At 39.3% G+C, this 21563-nt stretch overlaps 1 protein-coding gene across 1 annotated transcript in view; it reads right to left on the bottom strand.

Annotated features, from left to right (window-relative positions):
* Positions 1-21563, bottom strand: part of sdk1a (sidekick cell adhesion molecule 1a) — a 269185-nt gene that overhangs the window by 74756 nt on the left and 172866 nt on the right. The window contains exons 8-16 of the mRNA XM_066674238.1: positions 20962-21152; positions 18874-18957; positions 16013-16207; positions 11939-12055; positions 11142-11309; positions 8682-8784; positions 8200-8373; positions 5251-5387; positions 248-395 (exon numbers count right to left, since the gene is read on the bottom strand). Coding sequence (XP_066530335.1) covers positions 248-395; positions 5251-5387; positions 8200-8373; positions 8682-8784; positions 11142-11309; positions 11939-12055; positions 16013-16207; positions 18874-18957; positions 20962-21152 — 1317 coding nt within the window. The remainder of the gene's footprint in view (positions 1-247; positions 396-5250; positions 5388-8199; positions 8374-8681; positions 8785-11141; positions 11310-11938; positions 12056-16012; positions 16208-18873; positions 18958-20961; positions 21153-21563) is intronic.

Raw genomic sequence — 21563 nt, 5'->3', positions numbered from 1 at the left:
TCAAGCGCAAACCTTTATCACCATTCAGATCTCAGAAGTCTGAACTGAAAATTGAAGTCAATACACACTGAACTGAAGTAAATATACACACTTTATCTTATTTGTTTACTCACACAGCTTACAAAACTCTTTTGTTAGCTTTATAATATCAATTTCTTATTTTATTAATATAAATTAACATCATGTGTTGAAAGGAGCCAAAGAGTTCATGCACTCATATCACTGATCATGGTAAAATGTGCCATACCTGTTGGTCTCAGTGCTGTATTGTCCTCTGCCCACCTGGTTGACAGCACATACTCTGAACTGGTAGGTCCGGGCTGGGGTGAGACCAGTGACCACTGCAGCGGTCAGAGCCGGGTCAACATTTGGCAGATAAACTCGCCATGGAGAATCTACAATAATATAACATAGGGGTGTAATACATACAGAAAAGGTAGAAGAAATCAAGATTCTGTTGTGGCAAGTCACACAGGCCCTGAAGAGAAGCTCTCCACACTTACGTTACCATTTTTGAAGGCTGGAATTGGTTTTATCTTGCAATTTCCCATGGACTAGATTTTCCCTAATTTATTTCTAATAAATTAGGAAATCAGCAGTCAAGACTTAACTGTCCATCATTTTGTGCTGCAGCCAATAGATTCACAGTCCTGCCTACAAGGGTTTGCTGGTTTTGTGGCAACACTGAGAGAGGTCAGGGCTTTAAAAATAAATTAAAAAATTTAAATCTTATTTTAGCACCGTTTCTCAAAGAAACTGCATTTAATTTTCTCCTCAACACATCTGTGATGGTAATAAAATGGACTGACATTTAGAATCAAAATAATTATTTATACATAAAAATCATATTAGATCATTTCATATAAGATTAAAACTAAAATAAAATTATGCATGTGAACTGTTTGTGAAGTTACCATTTGTTTTTTATTTTGTTACTGGAAAAGAAAAAATCGGGACTCAGTATTGATTGAGTATACTCTGTATTTCCTAGACATACAGTTTGATAATTACGGTTAGATGATACAGCATGTTCTTTTTGGTGTTAAAAATAAACACTTTGACATTATATTTTGTTATGGTTTTCATAAAATCATACTGCATGATATAACTGGATTTTTTTAGGCATATCGAGATATGAGTTTTTTGGTCATATTGCCCTAATATATATAAACAAATAACTAAAATGAATAAATAAAAGCATTAAACTCTTAATGAGGATAAGGGAAATTCCATAAATACCAAGTGAGCAAAAAAAAGTTGCCTTGGACTACTAATAGTAAAACTAATTATATAAAAGAATTCATTGTTCTTTAGCTTTTAATATGGCTAAAATTAAATAGCTTAGTATGCCCTTCGATCTAGGAAACATATAACTAACACTTTGTAGTACGTAGGTTTTAAGCTTTAACTTGCTAAACAGAAAGAAAGCTCTGCATAAAACACAATGTGCCATAGACACAAAAACAGCAAACAAAGCTTGTTTCTTAGAGATTAACTCAACCGATCATGCAAAATATATTTATTAACAGGCACAAAGTCATACCAAAATATTTACATTTAGAATGAGTGTAGTTGGTGGAGCTGTAGTTAGTGTAGCTGTCATATTCACTCAGTACAGGTCTCTAACCAACCCCACTAATCACACATTATGTTCAAGCTGGGATTCCCCAGTAGAATGCAAGCCGGCAACTATAAATACTTAATGATCAGATCACACAACATCAGTCTCTTTAGAGAAATTACTCCAAAATTATACAAAAGATTGCGCTGTGCTGATCAGCATGAGGAGATCAAAGGAGATTATAACAGTGGGGGTAAAGGGATATTTTGTTAGAGGACACACCTGATGCTTAAGTATTAATAAAACTAAGGCCTTTGCTGATCATTCTTACATGAGAGGGGAAATCTGCCAGTGGAGATGGAATAGTAAAAAGAACAAAAAAGGACGGCAAGATGGCTGTTTTTTCCCCACTCAGTGACATAGGTGTTTCTGAAAGGACTTCCCAGGGCCATTCCAGCCATGCACCAGTAATCTGCACCTTCACCATAGCCTATTTCTCACTGTCCACTTGCACAGAGAGCAGATCAATCTGCTTTCTTCTGCCGTGGAGCTAGTGATGTTGGTGGTGTGGGGAGGGGTAGTATATGCTTTCCTACACTTCTGTTCTTTCAACATAACATCAGACACTATTGCTATTTAAACTAGATAAACCCTAAGCTACCTGTAAAGCAGTGGCTCCTGAGTGTGATCACAGAGTCTCCCCACCACACACACCATAGTATTTTTTCACTTGCTCTAACACTCCAGCTTCAGCTGAAGACGAGCATGTGAACTCCTTAAACTGCAGGCAGTTACTCATTAAAGGGCAGTGGTGATCCACGCCTGCTAGAACCAGTCTTTTAGTTTGAGCCATTTACTTCCCAAAAATGTGAAAAAAACAAAAAACCAACATATTCCAGTGGAATACCGGCACTATGGTAACAGCTGTTCTAAATACATTAGTACATGTTTTATTTGAAGCTTGTAACCAACATTATCATTCATTTTATCTTGAACCTCTGTTATATTTGCTATAAACACACACATATTTTTTGTTTCACAGAAGTTCTCTGAAGTTCTGGGAGGCTCTGAGGCTCCGTTCTACCATGATCTTATAAGTAGCTACTATGAATTATTTAGAAACTATTCCGAAATTTTCAGTAAATAAACAATAAATATGAATCTAATTTATGATGATTTTGTATTGATATATGTGTAATTCATATGGACCCTTAGAACCTATAGGGTAAATTACCTGCAGGGCTGTCCCTATAAGTCATTATTCTATTTAGGGTTTTGTTGACTGATAGCGCCAGTCTGTGAAAGAAATTATTAAATGGTGTTTCACAACAATAGAGGCTTTATCACTCCTAAATTATTTCAATCTTTCAGAATGTTTTTAGAAAATGGTTTTGTTTGTAAATTCAAGGTGTGCTGACACTTTAATCAATCAATGAATAATCAACTTGGCAAACTAAATAGCTGGTTACTTGGATCTTGGGTGTCAGGGACACATTACAATGTGTAGGTTAGAGCTACTGTGAAAAAAAAAGGAAAGAGAGTAACAAAATAGAAACCACTAAGAAATGAGTGAGACTAGGGAGACTGATGCTTGGAAGGGAAAACCATCACACACTACACATTTCTCAAAATAAAGGCTATTGATGAGGGAGAAAAGACCTTGATGTTCTAGTGGATCTTCTGTCAGCAGTGTGGGCCCTGGGTACCCATGATCACTTTTACAGACAAACCTTGAAACCATGTATTATTATTATTATTATTTTTATTATTATTATTATTATTTAAATTTAATGAATGCCTCATTAAAATATTCTGGTTATGTTCCACCAAATGCTCTTTACAAGAAGGGAAAATCACATTTCATTGCTCTGTATGTTGTCTGTTTCCATGGAATCATACAGAGGGTCACAAATTCATTCATTCATTCATTCATTCATTCATTGTCTGTAACCGCTTATTCAGTTCAGGGTCACGGTGGGTCTGAAGCCTACCTGGAATAATTGGGAGCAAGGCAGGAACACACCCTGGAGGGGGTGCCAGTCCTACACAGGGTGACGCTTACACATACACACATTCACTTACACTCTCACACCTATGGACAATTTTGAGTCGCCAATCCACCTACCAACGTGTGTTTTTGGACTGTCGGAGGAAACCGGAGCACCTGGAGGAAACCCATGTGGACACAGGGACAACACACCAACTCCTCACAGACAGTCACCCGGAGCGGGATTAGAACCCACAATCTCTAGGTCCCTGGAGCTGTGTGACTGCAAAACTACCTGCTGCGCCACCGTGCTGCCCACATATTCTTTTTTTTTTTTTTTTTTTTTTAACATATTTACAATGGCACTCATAAATGTTGCGGGTTTTTGATTGGACAGATAAAGTCAACTTCTGGCTTCGATTCTACACCTTTGGCTCATTCAGTACACATGCATCTATGAATATGTAGTAAGGCTGATCCTCTATCTCCACCCACCTCTCAGCTGCTCACCTGTAGTTCGAGTTTACCTGGAATGCCCGCTCCTAGAATTGATTCCTTAGGTTTGCAGCATATTAAAAAAAACTTGGCTGTCTGAATCTGTTTTGGATTTTCTATGCTGCATTATCAATGCAGAAATGTTCAGTCTTATGTATTCTCTATTGGTCAGGATATGTCCTCTAGCATATAAAACACCCTATGGACATGTTAACAAGGTTAAAAACTTGATTTTCACTGAAGGGGTATTTAAATTGCTTACATTTAGGAAAATTTTGTGTGCAGCTGGGTGAATGAACTCAGAGAAGTAATTATGTTAGTTAGGAGCAATCTGGCACACAGTAGCAGGCTAACACATATCTGTCTATTGCACTAGAGACACCTTTTTCTTCTCTCAGTAACAAATATTATTGCATGAAAGCACATATGGGTGCCTTAATACATATAAATAAAAGTTTGCATCATGTAGGCATTTTTTTCATTTTTATTAAGGACCTATGTACTGAAAGGGCCCCCTCCAGGGTGTGTTCATGCCTTGTGCCCAGTGACTGCCCCAGTGACTCCAGCCCCACCACAACCCTGAACTGGATAAACGGTTACAGACAATGAATGAATGAATGTACTGAAAGAACCAGCAGTGTAGATTCCTTTAGCAGTGTAGGAATACACCAGCAGTGTGTAGTCACATACATTTGAGAAAGCCTGAGAATAATGTACAGACAACTAATAGTGCTCTGATGTACGCAACATTAGTTCTTTAAATCATTAGGACATTAAAATGGATATTTAATTCTAAACTGTAATATGTTTATATTATTGTTTAAATAGAGTTGTGTTGCACATGAAGCACCGTAGGTGACTGAAGTTCTTGTAGGATATCACAGTCAAACCAGTCTCCATTTCTCAGAAAGGAAATACATAGCCTTCACTAACATAGCTGTCAAAGAAAGCAGCCTTCTCCAGCTTCACTCTTAGCTTTAAAATGCTGTTAATGCTCTGTAAGTTTTGGCACAGCTGTGAGCTGTTGTTTAGGTCAATTACAGCTTGAATGTTAACCTAAACAGGCGGAAAGCCCTCAATGCCAGCTCAGCAGGAGGCTGATCTGCCGGCTAAAGCCAAGCCAATGAGCCACTGGACACATAAAAAAGATACGCCCCCCAGAGCTACCCACCAGAACAAAAGTTTGGCACAGAGTAGACATGCTTACTGTTTTCTGAGAGCTCCACCACGTAGTGAAGCAGAGGACTGTTGCCATCAAAAGGCCTCATCCAGGACAGGTACACACTTCGGCTGTCTGTGGCATTCAGGCTGGCCTGCAGGTTCCTCGGGAAGTGGGGCAGCTCTCTGGAGAAAGTAAAAAGAGAGAGCAAACAAGATGAGCAATCTACAGTTAACACCCACCCACACACACAAACACACATCACAAAATAAACAGACATAAATAACATCCAGTGTGTTTGGAGAACACTCCCACCATGAGGGCAGCCTCGGCTCAACAGGTCTGTTTGAGATTCGCCGTAACGCTCCACATGCTACATCCCCCTGGACCCCTGGCCTCACATCTCCTCTACGCTCTGTGCACTGCCCTTCCCCTCGCTCCAGCTTTCAAAGAAAGCCGTCTGATTCGAAATTCAGCTACGATCCCACTGCCAGTCGGAGGCAGACATTTATTTGTGTTCATCTTGGTTCCTTTTTTATTTTTTTTATTTTATTGATTGCTTTATTAATCATTTCTGAGGAGGATTGAATTCCTGCTGAGGCCACATATCAAGCACCAGCGGTTTGCTCACAGAAAGTTTGTTTTCTTCTCTAAATTAAACCCAGTGAGAGAATCAGCAAAGCTGCAGATTTCATCACTTGGTTGTGTTCTTTCTAACTAGACAGGCAACCTCTGACAATCCTACAGGTAGGAGAGAAATGATATGCTGAACTTTCATCTACCACTCTTTCCCTTTTTCTGAATATTTTCTGTTGGGCAGAGAAAATTCTCAAAAGAAAAAAAAGAAAAAAGAAGCATAAAAAAACAACCTCTCTGCAGTAGACCAGAAGTGACAATCTCCTATAACTGTCCAATTTATACATGTTATGTTCCACTAAAAGTATCCTCTTCTTACCACGTCAGAGGTATGCTCCATTCTTTTGAGCTTCCACAACACAGTGCTGGAAAAACTAGTAACAAAACAATAGTTCCTACAGACTTTAGGCAAACAGCAATGCCTCAATCTCAATCAATGTCTGTGTGACCGCAGTTAAGTAACGTATTGCCAATGTAAGTACCTCTGACTAAAAGCCATTTCTTTCTAATGACTTGGGCAGCAGAGCCCAGGGAAGCAGCGTCTCAGAGAGAATGGCTGGATGAGTTGAGCCTTTGGGGAAAGAGCAGTCTGACAGAAACAACCGATTCCACATAACCGTCTGCCAGAACAAACCATTTCAACAGTATAATAAGGGCTGAGCAGAGGCACAAACAAATAATGAGTCTTAATCCCACATAATGCTAGCCTCCTGAAATCTGCATAAAACACACCTGATGCCTTACTTTCCAGAGAGTTTTAATATGCAAAATACATTTTATTTAAATTTGAGAGTGAAATGATTTCCCTCCATTTAGGCTTGGTACTGAAGCATTGTTTTTAGCAATAAAATGGGAGTTTATGGCAAATTTAAGCACTTTTATTCAGCATTTAAGGGATCAGTGGGCAAAGATGAGGCCCCAAGCTTCACATCTTTGGGGGATAAAAGGCCTGCTCAGAGCTGAGGCAAAAAGTCAACAGCTTTTTAAATAGATGCACATTGACCTGGGAAAAAAAAAAAAAAAAAAAAAAAAAAAAACCCAAAAACAAACAAACAAACACATAACACCACAGAAACCACAATCAGCATAAAAATACATCTTAAATCTCAAAAGGGCAGGGTGTGGGGGGGCTGGGGGCAACAAACTAAATACTCAGCCCTCTCCCTGCTGCTTTCCTAACCTTTGTATTATGCTAACGCCACTTTTAAAGATACAATTAACAGACCCCTCCGTAGAATGAAATTTGAGGAAAAGCTTTTGGAAACCAAATAGAAAAGGTTACAGTAGAAAAAAACGTTGAAACAAAAAGGTCAGTCCACAAACTCCTGCTGGGAGCGCTATCCTACATCTGTGTATGCAGCACTGGATCTGGACGTTGCAGAGGAAGAAATATGGCATGCGGAGTAATAAGCAAGCAGCTGCTGTTAAATGGGCTTTCCTTTTACCTCCTTCGGCTGACAGAGAAAGTGCACTAGACCAAATAAGCATGCTGAGAGAGCCCACCAGACTGTCAGCCCCTGGAGAGTACCTACAGGGCAGTGGGGGGTCGAGGCATTGTGTCCTCACTGCACTGAAGCATGCAAAACAGTGTACCACAGGCCCTGGCCAACAGAGAGCCCACGGCCAGCTTTTAAAATCATGAAGCTACTGCTAAGGATAAAAAAGATCATCACTAGATCTGACACTGAAAAGCGGCACTTGGAAAAAGTGAATTGACTGATCAATTATCCAGCCAAAAGTGGTTTATTGTAGAAAAGTTAAATGCTGTAGAATGTGGGTGCATTGCCTGCTTCACACAGTTCAGGTAATCATACATAACTCTGCTCAGGTGTGGTCAGACCATTTTCCAGAGAACACCAGCAGCTCCTTTGTTTGATTTGTAAATGTTTTTTTATCCATTTACTGCTTTTTGACAGCTACACATCCTTTCAGACCCATATATTTACATTGCTTTCTCCTATCTCTTAGTGTCTAAGCAATGACCCTATTTCTTAGCCTCTGATGCTGACATGTAAAAGTCTTAATATTTTTTTTAGATTTGGAACCATTTTCCTGACTTTCCATTGACTTTTCCCTTCCTTATGTAAGTGGATTATCTTATCCCTTCAGAAATATCTCCTGAAACCATAGCTTCATCTTAATGGCTGCTTTAACTGGAAATTAAATAAAGAAAGGGAGATATCTCACTTTTGCACCATGCAGTATGTGCAATATTTAGGCAGAACAGGTTTTTTGCCAGTGGTCAACCTCATAACAGCAGCAATAAAAAATATATGCATTTTTGTGAGGAGCATATGAGGATAAATCAGCTGGAAAATGGCTTGTAAATGGAAGGACATGTTAAAGAGGAAGCTGGCTTACATTACTTCAAGGCGTGCACTCTTGGAATCATTGCCTGCCATGGAGAGCACATCGCATGTGTAATCACCAATGTCACCTGACCACGTCTGAGTGATGTGTAGAGAGCCGTCCTGAAGGCTGATCCGCCCACCTCTGGACTGACCAAGCACCTCTCCATCCTTCTTCCACACAAACCTGCGTACGATATCGGGAAGATGGCAGAGAGGGAGAGAAAGACAGAGAGAGAGCAGGGAAAAGCAGGAGTGTTTCATTATGCTGATTTCCTGCATATTAGCGCTGAATTAGCTTTATAGCATAACGGATTGCGCTTCGAATCTACTTAAGGCACATGGGCTGGCACTTCCAATTAACATTATGATCAGAATGGATGGGGCAGCCTTGGCCTCAGGCAGTGGTGTCCACACACACACACACACACACACACACACACACACACACACACACACACACACACACACACAGTGTCATGGATGACCACCCACCTCACATCGACACGGGGATCATGGGTGGCACCACACTCCAAAACTGCTGTGGTTCCTTTGATGACACGGCGGTCTGTGGGAGGGTGGGAAATGGAAGTGCGACCTTTGAGAAGACAGCACATTGTTAGGCACTGAACACACTCTTCACTATACTCAACATGATCCACTTTTAGTCCCAACCCATGTCGAACATTTTAGCACAGTTTAATATTTAACATGATAGTGGTTTGATGTGGAAAGTGTCATTCTAGATAAACCTGCTGAATCAGAGGTGTAACGGTGGTGGGAACAAGATGTCCACACCCCCCAAACATTCCATCATTTAAAACCTCTAAAAGCAGACTCAAAGAAAGCTTATATACTCATTAGCTATTATTATATTGGCTACGGCCTGTTACATTATATATAAAAGTGCATAATGCATATGAAAATTCACACAGAATATCAGTCAGTAAGTGAAATTATAATGCTCTAATTTATTTTTAACCACTCAGAAAGACTTTTCAGTCTGGAATTTATAAATAAATAACTTTATTTTCCTTTAAAGGTTCAGGCATGGTACATTATGCCTGGACCCACTGGTAGACATTGCCTACTACATTCTGCCTGAGGCCACAACTTTCACATTTTGTCCTGTAACAATACAGAGCCTGTGGCTAAACTGCACACGTCCACTGAAGATTTTTTTGACTATTCTCTAACTAACAAATTTATTTGTCTGGACACTAGACTAATTGGGTTAAATCATAGTATGTTGGAATTAATAAATCACCTTGACAGTTAATTGTTATGTTCTGCTCCTGCCATGTGTACTAAGTAACACCTTGTCTTCTTTTTGCTCTGTTTATCTTCCCTGTTTTGCTTTTGTCTCTCTTGTTTTCTTGTTGAACTTCCCACATGTTCCTGTCATTGATATGTTTTGCTCTTTGCTCCACCCGAGTTATGTATTTCACCTGGGTGTAGTCTGTAGCCATAGTTGTATTTTGTCCCCAGGTGTTCCTTGTTACCTCCCTTGTGCATGTTTGTATATAAACCCTTGATCTCTTTCTTGTGGTTGACTTGCATTATCTTTGTAATGGCTGTTCTTTTTTGTTAGTGTGTAGTTTTTTGTCATGGACTCCAATAAAACAAACCTCTTGCCTGTCGTTACAGAAATGTGTAGTAACAGGGAGGGTCCTGATCTGCCTGGCTTCAAATTAGATGGCTTAGGTTTAATAATATCACTCTATAAAATAAAGTTTTAAAATAATGTATTCAATAAGCTTGTGTGACACGGATAATATCTCTGTAGAATCTAAAATGTATGTAATAAATGAATCTAGATCAGATAACCTCAGAATACACCAGATCAGCAGAGGGGCCACCAGGGTAATCATAATGATTATGTATTATACATTTCATTATCTGCCCACACGTACACTAGCTTTGGGTCTGAGTTGTTAGTGGTTAATATATGTTTTGTCTACATCGGGCTGAAACCAGGCTGTGCTGTAAAATAGAACTCCATGAACAGGTTTAATAACTTCAGCAGCAGTGAAATACAGAAACATTGTGGTTTCCCACAGATGAGTCAGTCACCTATGTTGAAATGTTATTGCTCTTTTCACACTTGCTCATGTTTTATCCACACCTCTCAATTTCACACACACTCCTGTTCTTCCAGCACTGAAATGTCATGGCGAGAATCTGCTTTGTGTAGAGAAGTAGAGGTGCTTCTTGGCACAATCTTCAAGGCCCACGTATTTGTAGAGTTTGTTTAAACCTAGCACCCAGTGCACATGTACCATTAGGTCAAATTGACCCAATATTATTTTTTATGCAACCCAGCACCAATTAAATATCTTGGAAGGGGGAAATTTCAATCAATCTCCTCTAGAGCTTTCAGATTTTTACCTTTACCAGCATAAATGAACTAAACCAACAAAACTTAACCATTACCGAAATTCATTTTAACAAGGACACTCTGTATCACTGATGCAAAGGACTGCTTTATTGATACAGCAGAAGCTAATCGACTGCAACTGACACTCACCTTGTGGAAAAGATTCTGCCAGATAAATAAAAAAATTAAACATGACATCACTTGACAAGTTCTATAGGTTGACTATATTTCCTCAAATTCCCGGACAAGTCCACTTTTCAAGTCCTAAAGCATGCATCTACAAACTATTTGTGTTTTTGGATTTTATAGAAATTGTACAGAAATCCACACCTGAAATGTAAATCCATAGGGTGATGGTGGCAAGGAAAATCTCACTAATAATATGAGGAAGAATTACTGACCAAGGCTCAAACCCCTCATTTTTTGGTCAATATCAAATAGAAATATTACAATCAACCATTGAGAATGAACAGAGGCAGAGTCCTGTTTAACAGAAGAGAGTTCTGTTAAACCAGTGATTTTATAATAATGTAAGTATGTCAGAGGTTAAGAGAAAAAATAGGAATAGAGGTTCTTACTCCAGACAGTGAGGGTCACGCTGGCATTGATTGCCCCCTCAGTGTTAGCAGCGTAGCAGGTGTATGTCCCTGTGTCCTGCATTACCACAGGCTTCACCTGTAGACCCCCAGACTCCAGTAGTGTGAATCGTGGAATCTGCACAGAGCCACTTGCCAAGATCTGCGTATCTACACACACACACACACACACACACACACACACACACACACATACACTCTGTAACTCACATATGTAGCAACACAAAGCATTTACATAGCATCATGGGTAGTTGTTTGGCTATGGCTGATTTTTTATTACAAGCTTAAAGTTTACCCCAGAGGGAAATTCTCCTGAAGCGTGCCTCAGTTCAGCCTGTCTCGTTAGGGGAGCTCCATTGTATGTAATTGGGAAGACTATGGAAATGACTTCAGGAATAAAGCCGAAACAGGGCTGGGTTATAAAGGCAGATTTGCGGTGCTCTTGCATGAAATTATCTTTTTTATGTCACCAATCAGCTGCAACAAAGACATTTTAATAGCACTCTGTAAGATGAACAAAAAGTAAAGACGTTGTGTTTGCGTTTGACAATTTATGCTCCTGCCGAACAATCCGACTGCTAAGGAGGCCCTCCAGTCAATGTGACAAAATATGACTCTTGTGAAAATCCGACAAGCAGCAGAAGCGGAGATACAGCCATGATTAGTTCCACATTCATGTTCAGCATTAAACTGGCCAGAAAAGATTTGCTAATGCAGTTGACTCAGGTCTGAACCCAAAAGCAATAATGATTAAGGGGGCTGGGCCTGCTGATTATTACCTCTCTTCCAGGTGATGGCAGGTTTAGGAGCTCCGGAGACCTGGCAGGTGAAGGAGGCTGCAGAGCCGTCCGTCACAGTGATGTTAGCTGGAGGCACAGTGAAGGTTGGAGCCAAACCTGCATAAATCGCAAACACAGCCCTAATCAAGCACACAGCAAAGCTTCACACTGCTTAAATATATGTTTGGTGAAAAATAAATTTTTACAATTTGCTATTTATCCCAGCTGTAGTCAATTAGATAAGACATGACATGACACCTTCAATTTTAAAGATGAGTTATGAGGCCACTGTTGCTGACAATCACTGCAAGTCAAGAATTGGGCACATCATTTCCATAAATACATTCCTGAAACTTCTCTCACATTCAGGTCTGTCAGGACTAATGTCCTATTCCAATATCAATACCAATCCTATCCCTTACTCTAATTACTTTGTAATATGATGTCCTTATCATAATCGTACTGCTTCTCAGCAGGTGCCAAAACGTTTCACAAATAAAGTACACGTTAAGTAATTATGTGATTGTACAGTGATAATCTCACATGCGAGTAAATGCTCGTTGGCAAAGCATATCTGTGAATTAATAATTAACTTCCTTATATTGAAACACATGCTCATCTTCTCTGGCTTCAAAATACATGATATAGGACAGATTTACCAATATCAATATTGTATTAAAATTTATTAAAAAACACCACATGCATACTTGAACTGCATTAACACACACATTAACCTACATGCACGCATACATAAAAATATGTGAACAAACGTGCACAAACACAAATACACCTGAATAATAGCACACGCAAATACACACATGCACATATACAAGAAATACATAGACACAGACACAGCCACACGTCTATGTAAATCATTACAAGAAGCCAAACAACAGGAAATTGAATTAAAGCTCCATTCTATTTCTGCCTTCATTGCTGTTATTCTGGGATGGCAGAAATGTGTGCGCTTTCCCACTGTTTCAGAGAATTTGTGTTTCAAATCAGTAACAGTAAACAACCGGAATGAATCCAATTAAGCTATTCTGATTGGGCTCCTATAATGGAAGCATTGTGGAGTCGGTAGGTCATTTTGTAATAAACAGAGATGTGTAAATGAATAGGTATATCCATTTGGGACACCAGTGAATGTCCCTGACTGAAGGGGAAAAAAAAAAACAACAGCACTGATTCAGACTTGAATTTCTGCCATATCAATTTGAGTCAAGATGAGGAAATAAACCCCATTACAGCTCAATTTGCACAGTAGCTAAAAGGTTAGTTTCCCCTCAACCTTTAATATGCATCTTCATTAAGATCGATGAGGTAAATGCTCATAAAAATATCAAAATAAAAATAAAAACACATATTTACTAAAAACCTTGAGAACCATCCCCATAGTCTCTGAATGCACAGAGCTTTATGTTCACATATAGGCACAGACAGCGCTGCAGATTTCATTTTTCTATGTGGACGTTGCATCTTTTTGTATAATATTGCACCCATTCAAAGGTTCCATATGCTTTAACGAGAACAGTCATGTTCTTTTTCTTAATGGTTCTGCCAGCACAGTAGAACAGCCATTGGGAGACTGCATAGTGAGTGATTACAGTGTACGCTGGTATTCACTCCCTCTTCTTGTCCTTGATCACTTCGGCATGAAACAAATCTATACAGCAACAATACTCCCAGGAGGAGGGCTGAAATGGCTTTGATTGAGCTGCTGGTCAAGGGGGGCTAGATATACACACTCGATATGGCTGACAGACACGGCAAGTGGACATCAATGCAAGATCTTCCTCTCACAGAAATATACTGCTGCCTTTTTTCTCTTTACTTATTTATCACATTTCAATTGTATATTAAACAATAATTCTCGCAGTTATTGTTGATATAGAGTATGTATTATGCAGGTTCCAAAGTTGTACAGCACATTTTGGACAAAAAATACACACTCATCTGTAGTTGAATCAAAATGACCATTGCTTAAAAAATCATTTTCATAAGACAGATTACAATAAAGAAAAGAATAGTGAAATGAAAATAGGTGTAATAACTGTTTCCAGGAATCTCCAGAGGTGCAACTTTCTAAATTTTGTCATTGCAATTTGGATGATGCCTCCTTCATCCATAGCCAAGTGCAAGACAGCATAATTGGCTTTGCTTTCTCCAGGTGGGTAGGAAGGACCCTATTCCTTCACTCTATTGCTAGCCAATGCAGGTACCTGTTAGCTAATATAACAGAACAGGGCAGTTCTCTGAACGCGTTGAGCTGTTCAGTGCCATTGTGTTAGAGTCAGTTCTAAAAAAGACATGGTGGCTGGCTTCACAGGTCTCAGAGGGTACATGTGCTAGGCAACTTTGGTACATGGTGTTATAGGGAGAGACCTAGGCCTATGTCTAAAAAAATGAAGTCAAAATTATTTTATAATGGAGAGAAAATTAAGATGATTCGAAAGAAATGGACAATGGAATATCAAAGAAGATTGGAATATCCAGAACCTTGATCTCAATAAAAACAGGCTCTAGAAAAGAATGGAACCTGTAATACAAACAAAGAGTAGACACACTATATTGATATTTGATAATTAGTTGATTAAGGTTCTGTGTAATTTGTTATATATATATATATATATATATATATATATATATATATATATATATATATATATATATATATATATATGTTTTCTGCATTTTCTTGGACACAGAAAATGTAGTACCTTGCTTGAAAATGCTGTTTTGTTTTAATTCCAATGAGACCTGCTTTGTGTATGGTGCTGAAGAGCATTTTTTGTTTTACAAAGCAATGAAAAACTCTAAAGGAAGCTTAACTCATGGCTGGACATTTCTGACAACAGGCACTGTGCTTTAACAAAGAGCACTGCACAGGAGCATCTTGCCTGTCTAAAAGAAGCACCATAAATGTTAATTAACTGAGAGTATATAAATACATCCAGGACAAAACATTTTTTGACATTAACTCCAACGAAGCCTACTAGACGGCAGTTGAACAGTGCTGTAATTTAACTTTATACTTTTTGTACAAAACTATAGTATGTTAAAAAAAATTCATTTCTTTATCAAATAAAATCTTACAATTTTGTTTTGTCTGACACTTATCTAGGTTCAGTAGACAAGGCACATGGAGCCAGCAACCGCATCTTTTTGAACAGTCATTATTGCAACATCATTAGACTGCTCAATTAGACTGTCTTGAAGAACACAAACTGTTAATTCTGTTACATTGTTCTACTCAATGGCTGCACTGGCTAGCTTGAGAAATGAGAGAGAAGGAGGGGCATCCTATTACGATTGACTCCTACAAACTGATGGCAGTGACATTGCCAGGTGCTGAATGTGCAATCTTCCTTCACCTCAACCTGAGAGACTTTACGCTAGTAAGATTAACCAAAAACTGGAATAGGGCAATTGTTATACCTCAATTCAACTTCAGTGACCAAAACATCCAAACAAAGAGCTTCAGAGTCAGATGGATATCCTGCCTTCGGTGCAGTAATCTAGGATTATGAAACAGGTGGCAAACTGATCCTAGATCAAGACTCTAACACAGACACTGATAAGATATATAGTCTTTGGCCTGGGTGTGTTTCTCTCTTTCCTCTAGTCGATTCAGTAATCAGAGGAAATTGGATTGCCTAAAGGTCACTGCTTGAAGTTAAAAATCATTATCATAATCCACCCAGCGTGTTGGAGCACGGATGGTGTAATTATCAGTGTGATGAGAGCATTCCTCCCAGATGCCTTTATGGCCTCACACGGCAGGGGCAAGAGGCAGCAAACATTATAAGGTAATCAACACCAGACAGGCCTTTTCCTTTGGGAAACGTTCTATCTCTTTTCTTGTGGGAGAGTTGCTGTAGATCAGGAGAAACAAATTTGTATCTGAGTGAAGCTGAGATGGAGAGAGCGCGCTCTCTGGTGCCCGTCACACTTAATGCCCTTTATTATGCTTCTACTTTCTCAACAAGCCAGTAATTAGACTGAGGAGCTTTCTCCATCACCCAGCAGAGCTGGAATACACATTTCAAACTGCTCACTGTGTTTCTCACTTACTTGTGACATCCAGGTAGGTGTGCACCTGCATCTCTCCAGCTGAATTCCTAGCAAAACACTGGAAGATGCCAGCATCATTAGGCTGCAGCTTCCTGACCTGCAACCCCATGCTGGGGATGACCTTATAGCGAGGGTTGTTGAGCTTGCTGAGGGGCACAGCATCCTTATACCACTCCAGCTTGGGCATGGGCACACCTGAGGGTTAAAAGCAAATAGGATGTGAGATCAGAAGAGCAGAGGGCTTCATGAAATGCAAAATAAGGATATATTTATATATATATATAAATAAATATAGTCTATAAGAAACTACTTTATTGGTAACAGTCCCTTCCCGTTTGTAATTATTTACTTCTAATTTAACACATCTGATTCAGTTCAACAAAGCTTAACAAGATTTGAATGTGAGAATTATCTGAATATGATTACAGCTGTAACAATCAAGATGAATACAATTTAAGAATTAATGTTGATGTAAAAGATTCACACAATGTTTCTGCATTTCTGTATTTTTTCCTCAAAAGTTTCTGTAAAGCACTATGATTTGTCATTGTATTGGAAAGGTGCTAAAAAAAAGAAAAATTCAAACTTGGCCTATTTGTTTGCTGACAGAACAATAATATCACAAGCTTAACATGAGATTCAAAACACAAGATTTTCATGTCTAATATTATACTTGTGATTCAGCACGATTTTGCATTTCTTTCTTATAAATGGAAAACACTGTCACGTCTTTCCTTAAACGCTTGATTCTGCAGCTGGTAGGATGGCAGTTTTCCAACCTGCCAACATTTTATGCCTACTCCAGTGCCTGGCCCATTGAAACCAATTAATATACACTGCAGTACACTGATTAGTCAATTAGTCAACTCAGGTATGTTGGGCACTGGAACTGAACAAACACAGCTAAGGGTCCTTAAGGGCTAAATTAGGACATTGTGCTATTTAGGTTCTAAAAAAGGAGAAGATGCGTATCAAGTGGAAATGAGATCCACTCGCACACTTCTAAGAACATTCTGGCAGCAAGAAAGATGCACCCTCAAGGGAGGCTTTATGTTAGAGCTGAAAGGGTTGGCAGAGAAAGCCATCACTTGTAGTGGCTCCACTGTACTTCAAGAGAAATCCAGCTTTGCTTTGCCCTTGTTAACGGATATAAGATGTCCCACCCTATTCCAAACAATGGTTGAGTTTCTGTGCAGGTTCTCCAAGACCTATCAAGCAGTGGGGAAGGACAGAAAGGTTCAAGGTATGTGTTATTGCTGGTGACTTGATCCTCAGGGGTTTTAAAGCTTCTCTCGAAATAGAAAACTTCTCCAAACAAAAGATTCTTTGAGAACTTGGTGCACCAAAGTCTGAATTGTCCCAGAAGCGAGACATAGTGAAAGTAATGGATTGATTTCACTTTTCACTGTAGAGGGACGGAACTAGCTGAGCTCGTTGTTTTTATTTCTCTCTGTCCATCTAATGCTGAGTGGATCATTTTCTGAAATTGCACCACCGCCACACCTGGACGCAACACTGACAAATATCATAAGTATAGTCCTAACTATTGGGCTGACCTTCCATTTCAGGGCTATTAGAAAACTTGCAGGGGAAAGCACTGGAGAATATTTCTGGCAGGAAGCCAATACCATTTCCACTGTCCATTTTTCCCACCAACATAATGATAACGGCATAGGCCCTTTCCCATCAACCACTCATGTTTCATGGCTAATCACGATGCTGATACTGCTCGGAAAGGCCACTATTGCTCTTATGGACAACTGACACTGACATTCACCAAGTTGTAATGATTTTATAAATCACTCTGAACTATTTTTTTTCCAGATTCCTTTGCCGATTTGCAGTTTGATGTGGAAAACCAAAGGCCAGATTGTGCAGTGCTGAAGCTACTAAAGACTGCTAGCAGCTGTATAACAAGTGAAGGGAAATAATAAGTGTTTTTAAAAATGTGTTTGCATGAAGATGCTGAGTTAGATTCTCAAAAATAAAGCTGTCAAAATGGATTATTTGGAGTCAGGCCATAGCAATACATTAAGAAGCCTTTCAGTCAAAGTAAAAGTGTGAGTGTGAAGAAATGTGGATGTGTGAAGAACATGTTTAAACTTTTAAAAGGCCTCTACATAATGTAAGAGTTTTACACCAATTAACGTTTTTTCTACAACCTTGTCTAAGCCAGAAACCTTTGAAGAAGCTTTGCAGAACTTTTATTATTAAAAGTAAGCTGCAAGCTTCAAGTGTATTGAGTATAAAAATACTCTCTTAAGAATTCAGGTGCCAAACAGGGTTCTTGGTTGTCAAGTCACAGAACAACCACTTGTGATTCCACAAATAACCTTCTGATGGAAAAATGTTTAAAGAACAAATTTAGTAAATCAGATGCACAAAAGGTCTGAACAAAACCCACATTTTATGAAGACGTACAGCACTTTGTAATTTGGAGAACAGGTTTCATTTAATTTCCACTCAAACAACAAAATAGTACCACATACACATTTTATTAACACAGTAAAATACGCAGAAAATATATAATTAACCATAAACATCCCATAAGCCTCAAAAACATGTTTTATTTTTCAAGGAAAATCTGTACAGATGTTTTTCAACACCACCAACATTCTAGTTCTGGTCAAGCATGGTTCACGTATCTCCTAGAAATTGGACATGTGAAGGGTTGCCTAAAGTTTTGCACAGTTATGTATATCAAAGTATTTCTCCTATAAACCAAGCCAAGAACAATTTAGAAGCCTTTATTTCTGTATTGCCATAAAGAGCATCTTTGCTCATAATATAATCTATTCCATCTTCTACGGCAGTAGACTGGCATACACATACTGATTTAGACTGGCATATGAAATGCTGACCTCGTGCTTGGCAAGGGATATCCACACTTTTCTCCACCTCTCCCATCATCTTCCTCCTGGGCTCGGCCGTGAAATATGGAGCCTCTGCCAAAAAGGAAACAAGCAGTCAATTCGGGCGGATGCTGTGCACTTAAATCTATGTGTAACAGACATGGAATAATGAATGCACAACCATTGTTCATGCTGCAATCCCGGGGAGCTTCAGTTTGCAACGGTCTAGCGTATGCATCTCGTGTGTGGGAGTAAAGCCGCTGAGGGCGTGAAAGTAGCAGTGAGTAGACAGGTGGATAGTGGCACACTTGTCTTTCATGTGATTGCGTTCCAGCCGCTGCTCTGAGCCTTGTCACTGGCATAAAAACAGATGGCTACTGAGACTAGGCTTTCAAAAAGTCTATAGGTGTTACGTATATTTCATTAATCAACAGCTACAACTCCATAGCTATGGAAATCAACATGTTTTCTTTTTCCTACTTCAGTTTTTTTCATTTCTTCTGCTGGCTCTTTCAGGAGCTCCGTATTTTCAGTCTTAATAGATAACAGGCTCTAAAGACAGGTGCTATTATGAAGCTTTAAGCATAAGGGGCAGGACTGCTGAATGCATTTCTAGTGTGAATAGCATACACTGTCACTTGCTCTGTTGGCAAAGTGCTGAAGTGGACCTTTTACATATACAAACAGATGAATAAATTCATATTTACAGAACTCACATCTAATACAGACAAACAGCCACGGAGCCGCTGACATATAAGGGATGTCACAGCGACAGGCCATATTCATCACTGCTCGCTGCCTCTACACATGGCCTAAGCATGGATCTGCTTCTTTATACAATTAATGGTACTCACAGCTCCTCCCAGGGTCACTTTAAAAAGGATGCTAATGAAGAGCACCACATATTTTTATGCAGAACTGAACAGATATTTCACAAAGCAACAAATATGAAACAATAACAACAGAAGTGGCCTTGCACCACACAGCTCTAAAACATTTAAAGTCTCAGTTTGTAATTCATCAAACACAGCTATAGCTGCCATCAGCTCACTCTGAGAGCACTTTTCATATATAAATTGCATGCTGTGTGACCTAACGGGCAGGGATTAGTTGTATTATTGTTATCGAAAGCTCTTAGCATGGCAAAAATGTAAAGATGTCTGACAACACTAAGTTCCTGTTGAACTGAATGACAAACAGAATTCTTTCACATTTCTCAAGCACTGCAGGATTTATTAGTGTTCCTTTATGGGTAATGATTTGTATTTGTATGATTCAAGTGCTTACCTAAAGTCAGAGTCATTTAATGTTATAAATGTACATATATAATGTTATATAAATGGTCCAGATATTTGCAGACATCACAAGATTCTTCTGATGTCAAGGGTACAGGATTTACAGCACAAGTTGGAACATTGCTGTGAGGATTTGAGAGAAGTCATAAAACTGTTAGTGAGGTCCGACACTGATGATGGATGAAACTGGATCACAAATGCCAAAAGGTACTGAATAGTGCTCTTACTTCAGAATCCCTCTGTTCCACAGTCTAAGGGTGGGAAGCTTTTATATCCCTCTGACTGATGTTTGGCATTGAGCGTACTAAGCTTAGACTCACATTCAACTGACAATGCTTTTCTATGGAGATTACAAATTAGTCCATGCGAAAGAAACCTGTATCTGCACCGCAGCTGATGTAGCTAAACAACTGACAAAAACGGCCTGGATCTTTTTGAATATTTATTCAGGTCAAACTGATTTGAGTAAAATAAATTCTCAATTGATCATGAAAGACAGTCTAATGAAGAACAACTATGCAAGTGCATGCATAGTTCTATAACTGCATGCATATTCCCATACGATTGCTATGTGCCGTATTACTAGGTGAAGTTCTTAAAGAAGTGTGTGACTGGTGATAATGTGTGTGCAGCTCTTGAAATGAGGACAGGAGGGATAATCGCTGCTAATACACTGTGTAATTTTAGTGTTTTTATGCACAGTAACACAGTAAAAGCTCCTCCTACCAGTGCCTAGGGATGTGTCCACACACTCTCATGGTGGTCAGTGTTGTGTCTCAGAGTTGGAGGGCTGGTGGGTTACCTGTAATTGAGAGGAAGGCCCTGGCCTCTGCAGGTTTGACGCTGCTGTCCAGCAGAGACGCCTCACACATGTATAGACCAACATCTGCTGAGGTAGGATTAATGATGGTCAACCGACGGCCAAAAGAGCCAACACCACTGGCCACCTCCACTCCATTCCTCCTCCACACCAAACTCAATTTTTCCACTGGCCTAAAGACAGAGAACGAGATTTACATAGAGACACAGTAAGTAACAACAAGTCAATATAGATAGAAAGAAGATAGAAAAATAACAAGAGTGAAAGGGAATATGAAAAGGGAATGGAGTGAGAGAGAGAGAGTGGTAGAGAGAGGAAGGAAGAGAGAGAGAAGGACAAGAGCAGGAAAAAGTAAAGGGTAGAGAGAGAGAAAGACTGAAGGAAAGTCCCAGAGAGAAAGGTAAGTGACCCAGAAAGAAGAGAGAGAAAAGTGAGAGAAAAGTATGTAAAGTGGAAAGTGAGAGGGAATGAGGGAGGGTGGCTTAAAAGATGAAGCAGTAGTTCAAAATCAAACACCAACCACATAAACCTGCAAGATGAAAGTCTGTGCACTTGTCTAACATGAGGTTCAAAGTTCTTTCCTT

The sequence above is a fragment of the Hoplias malabaricus genome, chromosome 6 (assembly GCF_029633855.1).
Source record: "Hoplias malabaricus isolate fHopMal1 chromosome 6, fHopMal1.hap1, whole genome shotgun sequence".
In the NCBI taxonomy this organism is placed as follows: Eukaryota; Metazoa; Chordata; class Actinopteri; order Characiformes; family Erythrinidae; genus Hoplias; species Hoplias malabaricus.
This window is presented reverse-complemented; position numbering and strand designations above follow the sequence as displayed.